Genomic DNA, 11836 nt, shown 5'->3' on the forward strand with positions numbered 1-11836 from the left:
CGTACATCCCCCTGCCTGCAGAACTCCCCCACTCCGGAGCCTGATATCTTCTCACTCCAAACGGTCCTGTCCCTTCCGAGGGTGTGAGGAGAATACACAGGCCGAAATGGCGAGACTCGTGTTCGTTCTCTCGTTCCTTCTCTTCTTGCTATCAGGTGACTCTCTCTTCATCTCTGTTGTTGTGCTCTGCTTTCTGTGTCTGTAACATTTGTGCTCTGTTTTTATGGTGCTAATTTGTTTCCCCTGTCGTGAATTCTATTGTGATAAGTGACATTCTGTGCTCTGCTTGCAGGGGCTATGGCTGCAACCTTCACCTTGACAAACAACTGCGAGTACACCGTATGGCCCGGCGTGCTTTCGAGCGCTGGCACGGCCCCGCTGTCCATAACGGGATTCGCGTTGCAGCAGGGCGAGTCCCGCAGCCTCGACGTGCCCGCTGCGTGGTCCGGCCGCTTCTGGGGCCGCACCCTCTGCGCCGCCGACGCCAGCGGCAAGTTCAGCTGCGGCACCGGCGACTGCGGGTCCGGCGCGGTGGAGTGCTCCGGCAGCGGTGCTGCCCCCCCCGCCACCCTCGCGGAGTTCACGCTCGACGGCAGCGGTGGGATGGACTTCTACGACGTTAGCCTTGTGGACGGATACAACCTGCCGATGCTGGTGGTGCCGCAGGGCGGCTCCGGCGGTGCCTGCAGCTCCACGGGCTGCCTGGTGGACCTTAATGGGGTCTGCCCGTCGGACCTCAAGGTGGTGCTCCCGACCTCCGAAGGGGGCAGCGAAAGCGTGGCGTGCCGGAGCGCGTGCGAGACCTTCGGGTCGCCGCAGTACTGCTGCAGTGGCGACTACGGGAACCCCAGCACCTGCAAGCCGTCTTCCTACTCCCAGTTCTTCAAGAACGCGTGCCCCCGGGCGTACAGCTACGCCTATGACGACGCCACTTCCACTTTTACCTGCGCCTCCGCCAACTACCTCATCACCTTCTGCCCCAGCACCACGAGGTAGTTTAACCGTCTCTTCTCCCTTCATTCGCTCAACTACAGTATGTTGCTGGCTTCAACGTCTCAGATGTTTCATCACTGTAATTTACAGCCAGAAATCGTCGGACTCGAATCCGGAGGCGGCAGGCATTCCGTCGAGCAACAACAGTACCATGATCTACAGCAGCGAGGAAGTCAGCCACGCCACGCCCATGGTGCCGCGCGTGGCCGCAGCCCTGCAGCTGGCCGTCGCCCTCGCCCTCGCCGTTGTCGCCTTGTGTCTCGGCTTTTAGCGCGGCGGCCGCGCCGAGGCCACTGGCGGGCCCAGGGTTCACATGCCCTCTGCCACTTCTGGGACGCCTACGACTGCCACCAATCACATTGTAACGTAACCAGAGCGAGAAGGAGAGGGAGAGACGTTACCGGTGGGGACGCCAAGCTGCCATCCATCTCCCATCGCTCAGTTCCCTCGTCCTCTCCAACGCTCACATAAGATCATGAACAATACTGGATCTCGCTGCTTGCCTCGTAATTGGAGTCGGCGATGAAGACCGGCTCTCTCTTTACGCGAGTCTTGAAGCTGACATGCGTCGGAGCTGCTATTGCTTGCCTTCTAATCATCTTCTCAGCGGTTGGGTCATTCTTTGATCTCTCTAGTTAGCTTTTGGGTTATATTTTGGTTTATTTGAGTCGCTTTCCGGGATGGATGGGGACATTATCCTTACGGTAGGAATTATATGTTTTTCTTTCTTTGTTGCTAAGAACCATTAAAATATATTATTTATTAAGACGTTCACAAACATTTATCTATCTTGTCTTATGTACTCGAGTCACAAACATTTCACCTGAAGTCCTCAGTCCTGCTTCAACAGATGCTCATGTTGATCTAACTGATCTATTAACTTTGCTGTGTGTGAATCACTAATATAAAAATCTAAAATATTTTAATATTTAAATGTAAATTAATAATAAATATATTAATCAGACTGATGATCCTTAATCCAAGTATTTGTCCATGAGAGAGTAGATCTCGAATGTTCCACTTGTAATCTAAATTTAATATTATTCCATATGAAAAAGATAAAATTACATCCTCACAAATGCTTCAATTCCTTTATCTGTCTTCAAACATTGCTTCATCTCCTTCAATCAGATCAGCATAAGTAACCTAAGATTATTGGGTCAATTGGTCAAGGCCAGTAGTGTCGTGGCGTAAATTATTCATGCCTCTTCCCTCCCAAGCCGATACGACCAGTGAAACGTTCCGACGGCTTACATCATGGTCAAATGACGGTGGAGATCCGAGGCTAACAGCAGCAGAACGCTGTAGATAAGTTGGTGGCGGCTGCGGCCGAGTAGTATTCGTAAGCTTACTGTAACTCTTTGGATCGAAAGGGATGGCATGCCGACTAGGTCCACTATCACATTTGAAGAAAGCGTCGTCGAAAGGTAGGAAAGCGCAACGACTGTTCTTGGTGCAATGAAGATAAGTGGCCACCTACCTCCCAATACTCCCCCTTGTCGGCTCAACTTCCATGCACCTCGTTGAAGTCAAGTGTGATGTGTGGAAAGCTCTCTTTCTTTTCTTTCTTTCCATGTCTCATCTACCTGTAATCCTTATCCAGGAAGAGACTGAACACAAGGTGCATGATGAAATGCTGCAATAAAGGACCGCGGCGGAATAGGGAGATGGTTTTCATACGAGGACGATGCTGCATGGCGCACGGTGGGCAGGAATCGACGAAATGGAATCTCCTGTCATCCCGGCAGCTTTACACCGTATCCATGACGAGCCCACGTCGAACATGGCGACTCGAGGGATCAAACACATATGCATGGGCGAGTGATGTTTAAAGTTGATGTGACACAGTACGCGGTAGTGTGCCTTTGATTCGCTATGGTGCGATGCCAATCACACGTTCATTGCTAATTAACTAATGATGGCGCTTGATGAGATGTGACTAGCGATGGCAAGCGAGCTACAGTTCTTTCGATTACACACGTCTAGGTTGGGTGTTGATAGAAGAATGAGTAATTGAATGATTAGCCATATTAAAATCGACAAGCTGAATGGCAGATCTGTAGATTGGTAGTGGAATTTGCTAATATTCGTGTCGATTACTTTCTTGTTGGGGCTTCAGAGAAATAATGTGCTGATGGAGTTGGAGTTCACTAAGACTGTGCGGGCCAGGCTAAATGCCGGCCCACCCATGACGGCCCATTTACTTCTCGAAGGTTCGAGAGAAGTTTATTACATAATGGGGGTTTTCGGATTTGGAAATAACTAATTTGCCCCATAAATCAGATGGGTTTACTAATCTTGATGGGTTTAATCAGAGATAAAATATTTTATTCAAATATTATTCGGTAATTATACAAATAATTAAAAATAAGATACTACATGATAGAAATATAAAAATAAGTAAAAAATCAAATTAAAACACATGGATACTATCATGCGTTGGGCCTTAGCCCACGTATTGGCCTCCATCGACAAGTTAAACTCCCAAGCAAGCAACAGAGTTCTCCATCTAAGCACCCCTCTGTGGCTTCCAAATTTCTGCTCCCATTGCCATCTCGCACTGCATCGCATCGCAGCGCCATGGTTCTCGAGGTCAGGCCGATCTGCTTGATCTCTTCTTTTCTGCTTCTAGTTGCGAGATTTCTTTGAACGTGTAGGGTTTTCGCTAACAATTTTGTTGTTCGGTTCTTGCAGGCCACCATGATCTGCATCGACAACTCCGAGTGGATGCGGAATGGGGATTACTCGCCCAGCCGATTCCAAGCCCAAGCCGACGCCATCAATCTCATATGCGGAGCTAAAACTCAGGTGCTCCCGCGTGGAAAATTGATTCTTGAATTGAGGGTTTGATTCTGGGCTTTTTGGGGATTAGGGGTTAAATGCATCTTCTTTTTTGTTTCTGATTGGTTGTGGTGTGACCTGGGAGCTCGGAATGATTGTTTGGACAGTCGAATCCGGAGAACACGGTGGGCGTGTTGACGATGGCGGGCAAAGGGGTCCGTGTGTTGGTGACACCCACGAGCGATCTTGGAAAGATACTGGCTTGCCTGCATGGTAGGGTTTTCCACTGCCAGATCTTTCTTATCCCCTTACTTGGTTTGTACCTTTTTTCATCACCGTGCTTTTGCTGCGCTTATAGTGCAACCTAACCCTTGCTGATTCACATTGTTCTAATGCCTTCATGTCTTCTAAAATCATTCGTAATCACTTTTGGCCGTGATATATTCCTTTAATTTTGAAGCATGTGCCATGCATGACACCAATTTTTTCTGCCAAAACGGAAAGGAGTATATTTACTAAGTTTTTCTTTTCTGTTTCTGGCAGCTATGGTTCTTAGTAATGTGTTTAAGCTTCCTTATCTTGGCTTATATGTGTGACTCTCCCAACTTGAAGTATTGCTGAGAAGATAAACAATGATGAGTGATTGTTTTGTTCAAGGCATTTATAATTCAAGGCCTCGTAGAGGAAGCCCAACATGTTAGATAAGGACCTGGGGTAATTATGCTACAAACAAAGGTGGGAAAAATCTGAACTTCGTATCTGATTTGGATGAAGTAGATACTGAACAAAATAAAGAAGTTCAGCTTGAGGAGGTTGATTTCCATGATATAAAAGTGAAAGTTCCAAGTCGATAGTAGATCTTTTTAACCTCTCGTTTATATTTGTTTAACTTGAGTAATAGTATCAATTTGTTGAATATTTCTGGTTTGTTCCATATAGTTGGTTCATGGAACTGACTCAGGATGTTCCTTATGTTTCTAAATCTAATTTTAGATTTGTACTATAAACATGCATAGCAGAATTGATATTAAGGAAAATTGATTTGTATTGTTGAAAATTTTCTTCCTCATGTGAGAGAATTTCTAAGCCCTCTGGTTGATAGTCATATGCTCAGTATTCTTTATGAAATCTTGAAAAGTTTCATTATATATTGATTTCTTTATCTAGGTTTGGATTTTGGTTGTGAGATGAACCTGACTGCGGGAATTCAGGTTGCACAGTTGGCTCTTAAGCACCGCCAAAATAAGAAGCAGAAACAAAGGATTATAGTTTTTGCTGGAAGGTACCCTCGAGATCATTCTGTTTTATTTCTTCCACCCCTTTGATACTTATACTAGTCCACAAATTTATTAATGCTCCCTTTTGAATATATCAAGTCCAATTACATATGAAAAGAAGACATTGGAGGCAATTGGGAGGAAATTGAAAAAGAATAGTGTTGCTTTGGATGTTGTTGATTTTGGAGAATCTGATGATGGAAAAGCTGAAAAGCTGGAGACCCTTGTGGCTGCTGTAAACAATAATGACAATAGTCACATAGTTCATGTTTCACCTGGTCCAAATGCTCTTTCTGATGTACTTATCAGGTATTGGTGATTATCTTGAAAGCTAATTAGTAATTACAGCCCTCTTTGATCTTTCATTTATCAGCAACTTAGCTTATACATTTGTCTGCAGCACACCAATCTTTTCTGGAGATGGTGAAGGAGGCAGTGGTTTTGCTGCTGCTGCAGCTGCAGCTTCAGCTGGTGGCGTATCTGGATTTGATTTTGGTGTAGATCCTAACCTAGATCCTGAATTGGCCCTAGCATTGAGGATCTCCATGGAAGAGGAAAGAGCAAGACAAGAAGCTGCTGCCAAAAAGGCTGCTGAGGAGGCTTCAAAAGAGGAAAAGGGAGGGGAGCAGGCTTCAAGTTCCCGTGACACAACTATGAGTGAAGCAGTCAACACTTCAGCTGTCATTGCAGATGATAAAAGGCAAAATTTAACGGTCTGTTCTCTTTAATACCACTCTTTAAGTTGTCAACACAAGCTTATCATGCTTGATTTGATACCATTCTTTATCACCACTTCAGCTATTAGAAGGTTTAGAAGGTTGGAGGGAATGATGTAATTTGAGTGTTGATTTGATGATAAACTGTTAATGTTTTTTGTGGCAATTTTTTCCTTTAACATGTTACTCTTGCAGTAGTCATGACTCATAAAAGATGTATGGAATTCTTGGCAACCTGCAGGCTAGTGTAAGAGAAATGATAAAATTTACTCTCAGCATTTACCTTCTCATTACCAAATGGTGCAGCCAAACTTATGACAAGAAGATGACAAGGACTGTAAATTTGATAATATATAGCTTAAATTTAGTTGGCTGCAGTAGCCTTATATTTGTTTGTAAATTTTACTTTCTGTTTCGTTGAATGGGTTTGATATGGATTTTGACTTTACAATGAATGGAGTCTATCGAACAAAATATTTTCGTATATGGTGAATTTTCTGCATATCTTAAACTCTTCTTTTTCACATCTTTGTCATGGCTCATATCTTGAGATTACATAGAAAATAATCTAATTCTGCTTGAATGCTCTTGAGATGTTAACAGGATGTTGAGGCTGCATTGCTAGAGCAAGCTCTTGCAATGTCCATGGATGGTGCTAAGTCCAGTAGCGTGGATATGATTGATGCTGACATGTCAGATGCTACAGCAGAAGATCCTGAACTGGCATATGGTTAGTTTTCCAGTTTCTGTAACCTTTCAGTTAGCATAGAAAAATTATGTATCTATCTTGTGTTTGCTACAGAATATTTTCTGGCTATCACCACTGCCAAATGGCTGTGTATATATGACACTTCATATTCTATATGATCTGCTCTACATGTTGGATCTCATAATCTGCACTATATGACAGTTAGGAATATAGTTTCCGAAAGATATAAACTATTACCCCTAAAAGAGTATGCATATTTGGTGAATTTTGTAACATTGATGTGTATATAATCCATCTTTAAGTCTGACCTGATCTCCTATGAAGCTTAGAACAAAAGAGAGAAAGGAAATGAACAACGTGTACCCCTCTGTACAAAAATATATCTGATCCCCTTTGGTATTATGCTTCTAGTTTCACAACTTCAACTTCTTTGGTTGCATTACTTTGCAATATCCTTTAGAGACTAGGACACCATCAAATGCGTTCACAGTTTTATTCACTTCTTTAATAATTGCTTTGCGGACTTACAAATCTTTATCCTATCGCATGCAGCCCTTAAAATGTCTGTTCAGGAAAGTGCAGGAGACTCGTCAACCCATTCTGGGATGAGCAAAGTTCTCGAGGACCAATCATTTGTTTCATCCGTGCTAAATTCGGTAATATTCATTTTTCAGCAAGTATTGATCTTTGTCATAGTTATTCCTACTATATGATAAATAACTTGTTCCTGCAGCTTCCTGGAGTTGACCCTAATGATCCTTCGCTCAAAGATTTCCTGGCATCTTTACAAGACCAATCAGAGGTATGCTTTTGAACCATGGAACTCTTCTAGAAGTCTACAGAAAACATTAATTATATGTAGGTTGAGAGGTTGTATCTATGTTATTTGATACAATTCTGTGCCCATTATCTCTGAGTGAATAAGTTGCTTGTTAGTATTTATCTATTTTGCAATTCGTCATATTAATTTTGCTCGTTACTAAGCTGCTGCTTCTTGCTTTTCTTTTTCTTTCATCAAGCAGCCATTGAAGTTTGTAAGAGTGGGTTAGATGGGTCAAAATTATTTGCCCTAATAAATCAAACCCTAAGTTAACGGAACCTTGGGAATCTGTTGATTAGTAAATGATGCATTGATTAATTTGTTTTGCATGACCAATTTTTCCTGCTGATCTGGTTAAGTTAGGATACTTGTGTTTATGTTGTCAACTTCAAGGTTCTTTGTGTGACTCTGATCTGATGCTACTTTCTTTATATTTCAGACCCAGCAGAAGCGAAAGGAAGATTCTCCAGAAAAGGATGGCGATAAATAAATGATTTGTGAAGGCTGCTTGTTCGACAATGGTAAGAGAGGATTTATAGCAAACCTCATCTGAGAGCCGTCCGTACCTTTTTTTATTCATCTCCTAGACCTTCGTGAGATGAACATGACTTGGTTCTTTTCTAGCATTGAGACATCGACACATATTCTGATATAAAAAGGAGATTAAGATGGGTCGTAAAATATTCAAGTATTTCTCTGTCTTTTTCTTTCTCCCGATGCTGATGCTGTGATAAACTGGTTGCTGTTAGTTCTCGTGCTGAACTGAAGATGGTCTGCATTTCGCTTTGGAGCTCAAGTTTGTACCATGTGATGCTGGTAAACAGATACGATCAAACATTCCATCCAAGCCTAACCCGACTTGGTCAATATGCTAAGAACATGCAGCGGGTTGCTAGAGGAGACACCATGTTTGATTCCTGTCAACCAAATGGTCGGTTGTCAGTCTCAGCGTTGAAGATGTCTCGACTTGGGCAAGTTCCTTACTCTTGGTAGGTACACTCCGAGAACCGTCCAACAGAAAGGTTGTCGCTACTTGGGGCAAGTTCCTAACTCTTGGTAGGTACACTCCGAGAACCGTCCAACAGAAAGGTTGTCGGGAACTTAGGATCAACTTTGGCTTCGGCACTTGGTTCTGAAAGAAAAAAGAAAAAGTCGCCATTGAGAAGGTTTCTGCTAGGAACTTTGATGCCCAAGTCTCTGATATGGATTGAGATATTAATACGGAGATGCATTAATGAAATCTCGAAAAAAAAATGAGAGTGTCACCTTCGGAGGGACTCTTTTATAGTCAATAGTTAAAAGATCGTTTGCGGAAAAAACATTTAATTAAAATATTTAATTTATATTTCGATTGTGATTGTCAATATCCTAGATAAAGGTGTTGATATATAAGTTAATTGTCATTCAACACGTGATCTATCTATAATTTATAAGCTGGAAGGAGTAGATGAAAGTCACTCTTCATCTTTCTATCTATATGGACAAGGGTCCATGGTGGGCAATTGTTGTAGTTAGCCGTCCTTTCTCGCCTACGTGGGTAAAAGGCCAAGGGGAGATTGTTAGAGGTTATCTTCTTATAAAATATTTTATAAAATATTGATTAAGTATAAAATCTCATTTTTAATACAAGACGGGGGATCACTTTTTGACCACTCTTGTTCACACTCACTTATCTTGGATTACTAACTTAGGTATCAAAATGATCGGATTGAGAAACCTTTCTCGGCCTTGGTCTTCGTGTAGGTGGCACTTTAGAGGCTTGGTATTTTCATCTCGGAGGCACCTCAGATAACCCCTCGCATAAGAGTCCAGATAATGTTGGGTTGACCAAGATATCAATGGTATCTTCTCATAACATTTTTTTATGCTAGAAAGAGAACCCGATATTGTAGGAACACCAATCTGTAGACCCTCTCAATAAATGCTCGAGCGAGGAGATTTTACTTTTGGCACACATTACTTTCACTCAAGGGGGATAGTAGTTACTCTTTCTGTAAATGAGTATATCCACCTCAACGTAGACATCGATGCAATACTAGCGTCTATTCAACGACTCGGTTCTCTCACCCCTAAGGACATCCTTGAGTCACTTGTCCCTGTCGATGTGTTTTTAAACCTCACTTAGCAAGTGCAAACACTAATAGGCATGATATAGGTTGTCTCTTCGCTTTTGCCCCAGTTAACCCAATATGCGGTGCAACCAACTCAACAACGATCCTCGGCTTAACCACCACCGGTACTCGTCGAGATTTCTCGACCCAACATGGTGCTGACATCCTAAGAGTGTTCGAGACTTATCGAATCATTGGTTGAGGGGGTACTTTGATCCCCGACCACGAAATTCAGTGGACGTGCACCACCACTTTGCCCTGCTTGAATCTGAGGCCCAATTAATGGACTTGACAGAGGATTTCTTGCATATCCAATTGTAATAGATCGATTGACGTTTGGAGAAAAAGCGACGACAACTCCAATATTCAAAGGAGGAAGTATTGGTCAACTCCACCATGGATCGATTGTCGTTCACCTAGAAAATCCAACATGAATTGATTTCAGCGAACTTTCATCTCCCATCCGTGGAGGCATTCAATGAAATGAAGGAGCACATTACAGCTTTTCACACCCAAATATTATCATTGCATGACACTTTGAACGACTTGACGTATCTCACATTCTCAATTACACTAAGAGGCCCAACATGAGAATGATATGGCTGCCTAAAGTCACTTTCTGTTAGTTCTTTTACCCAGCTTATAAGGGAGTTCGAATTTCACTTCCTCAAAAACATTCGCTCGTGTCCTTTAGTGGTAACACTCATTGGACTCAAGCAAGGAGAAGAAGAAACACTCGCAGACTTCGTTGCTCGGTTCATAAATGAGATCCAAGGTATGGTAGATGCATATCTATCACTCATAATATATACTTTCATGATGGGTGATATGACATTTTTTGTTATGAATAGTCTATATATCATTCCATTCATCAACAGCAATCCGAGGTTGACAAAATGTTACCTATCTAATTACCCATGAACCATATAGATGGCATTAGACCAAATGGGACTTTGGTATAGTAGTTAGAGAGCCTCGACAACTTAAAGGCCATAAAATGATACCTTTGTACACTTGTGAGACTTTGTAATATTCTCTGATAACTTACAACCCTAACTATTATTTGAAATTATGACTCTTTTAAAGGATAATTAAGTTCTTGTTACTTTCAACTATTTGTTCTGTGTACTTTTCGGATAATAACGATATTTTGCCCATTGTTCACCTATTAAACTAACTCTTTTCTTCTTTAAGAGGTCCTTAGGAATCGAACGAGATTGAAATTTAGGCTAACCCTTTCAAGTTGATGTTGTTTGGGTGTCTTGTAACTTAGATAATTCTAACTAGGTCAATGACTAATACAAAAGTAGGTAGACAACTAAAAGCAAGCCTTACTTAATAATCGAACTTACACTATGACAAGATGGCATGTCCTTCTATTAAAATTTTTATCGACCATTTAGATAATTCTAACAAAGTCCATGCCAATGTATCAAAGTAGGTAAATAGTTGAAAGCAAGCATTGCTCAATCACCGAACTTGCAACATGCAAGATGGCAAGTCCCTTTGTCTGTTGCATAGATGATAATATGTGTGATAACTGATGCCCTTATGTATTGGTCCTTGCCCACACCTCTCAATGAGAATACAAGAGATCGATACTCTTGCCTTACTTCCAACTTTATCAGTTCCTCCGGTTAGTTAGTGGGAGTTCGAATTTCGTCAACTACAACTTGTCGAAGAAGATAATAACCTCATGTTAGTTGTTTGTCGAGGGGAAAAGGAATTTCCATCTGACTACCTTCCAAGTTCAACAATGAAGCCAAGATGGTGTTTGAAGCCTATCATTTGATCCTCATCTAAGCCTTTATCAACAACTTATATCCCTTACATTTATCATGGTCAGTCATCATGAAGTTATCGACTATATCCAAAGAATGGTTACATAAGGTAAATAAATATATTGTTGTCAGATCCCTTATAACAAAAAAGAGAAAGATGAAAAAGAATAAGTTGACCAAGAAGGATCAACCCTCTTTGTCGTTGCCCATATGTCTCGAACCAAAAAGTCCTCCCCGATGTTCAAGTGCTCATGAGAAAGTATTTCACTTTTCTCGACACTTCACATATCAAGGTGCTTCAAATAATAGAAAAGGGGTTTCTTGGAGCTCGGCATATCAAGACTCAGCCTATCAACTTTGTTTGGTTTAAATCACTAATCAAAATGTATAAGCTAAAGTTAATAATAATACACTCATCAGACCCTTATAAGTCAATCTTAATCTTGTTTACTTTTCGATGTGGGACTAATCAAGGGTATTACAGTGAGCCTCCATTAAAGAAAATATATTTTTATTTTTATATTTATTTAATATAGATTATTACTATTTAATATACTAACAAATATGATCTCATCTTATTTAGAATGCTTAATAGTTATTTTCTAATTTATATTAACAAATAATAAAATAGATTAAGATTATAATGAC

At 41.4% G+C, this 11836-nt stretch overlaps 2 protein-coding genes and 1 long non-coding RNA gene across 3 annotated transcripts; all 3 read left to right on the forward strand.

Moving 5' to 3' along the window:
* Positions 1-1401, forward strand: LOC135632021 (pathogenesis-related thaumatin-like protein 3.5). Its single transcript, XM_065140293.1, has 3 exons — positions 1-155; positions 293-992; positions 1084-1401. The coding sequence occupies exons 1-3, from the start codon at positions 107-109 to the stop codon at positions 1262-1264; spliced, it is 930 nt and encodes a 309-aa protein (XP_064996365.1). The 5' UTR covers positions 1-106; the 3' UTR covers positions 1265-1401.
* A 672-nt stretch (positions 1402-2073) lies between these two features.
* On the forward strand, positions 2074-2929 carry LOC135631175 (uncharacterized). The gene is made up of 2 exons (XR_010494313.1): positions 2074-2420; positions 2597-2929. It is a non-coding gene; the product is annotated as an uncharacterized LOC135631175 (long non-coding RNA).
* A 532-nt stretch (positions 2930-3461) lies between these two features.
* On the forward strand, positions 3462-7987 carry LOC103975811 (26S proteasome non-ATPase regulatory subunit 4 homolog). The gene is made up of 10 exons (XM_009390902.3): positions 3462-3585; positions 3688-3801; positions 3942-4047; positions 4942-5056; positions 5151-5360; positions 5452-5764; positions 6371-6497; positions 7029-7132; positions 7210-7278; positions 7736-7987. Exons 1-10 carry the CDS (start codon positions 3574-3576, stop codon positions 7784-7786), a joined length of 1221 nt encoding a protein of 406 aa, XP_009389177.1. The 5' UTR covers positions 3462-3573; the 3' UTR covers positions 7787-7987.
* The last annotated feature ends 3849 nt before the right edge of the window (positions 7988-11836 follow it).

The sequence above is a fragment of the Musa acuminata genome, chromosome BXJ3-2, assembly GCF_036884655.1.
Source record: "Musa acuminata AAA Group cultivar baxijiao chromosome BXJ3-2, Cavendish_Baxijiao_AAA, whole genome shotgun sequence".
In the NCBI taxonomy this organism is placed as follows: domain Eukaryota; kingdom Viridiplantae; phylum Streptophyta; class Magnoliopsida; order Zingiberales; family Musaceae; genus Musa; species Musa acuminata.

Excerpts from the sequence above, each read along its gene's own strand:
- LOC135632021 (XM_065140293.1), top strand. The coding sequence starts at position 107 with ATGGCGAGACTCGTGTTCGTTCTCTCGTTCCTTCTCTTCTTGCTATCA. Across the intron at positions 156-292 it reads CCTTCTCTTCTTGCTATCAG|GGGCTATGGCTGCAACCTTC; the intron begins GTGACTCTCTCT and ends CTCTGCTTGCAG. Across the intron at positions 993-1,083 it reads TTCTGCCCCAGCACCACGAG|CCAGAAATCGTCGGACTCGA; the intron begins GTAGTTTAACCG and ends TGTAATTTACAG.
- LOC103975811 (XM_009390902.3), top strand. Across the intron at positions 4,048-4,941 it reads GATACTGGCTTGCCTGCATG|GTTTGGATTTTGGTTGTGAG; the intron begins GTAGGGTTTTCC and ends TTCTTTATCTAG. Across the intron at positions 6,498-7,028 it reads AGATCCTGAACTGGCATATG|CCCTTAAAATGTCTGTTCAG; the intron begins GTTAGTTTTCCA and ends TATCGCATGCAG.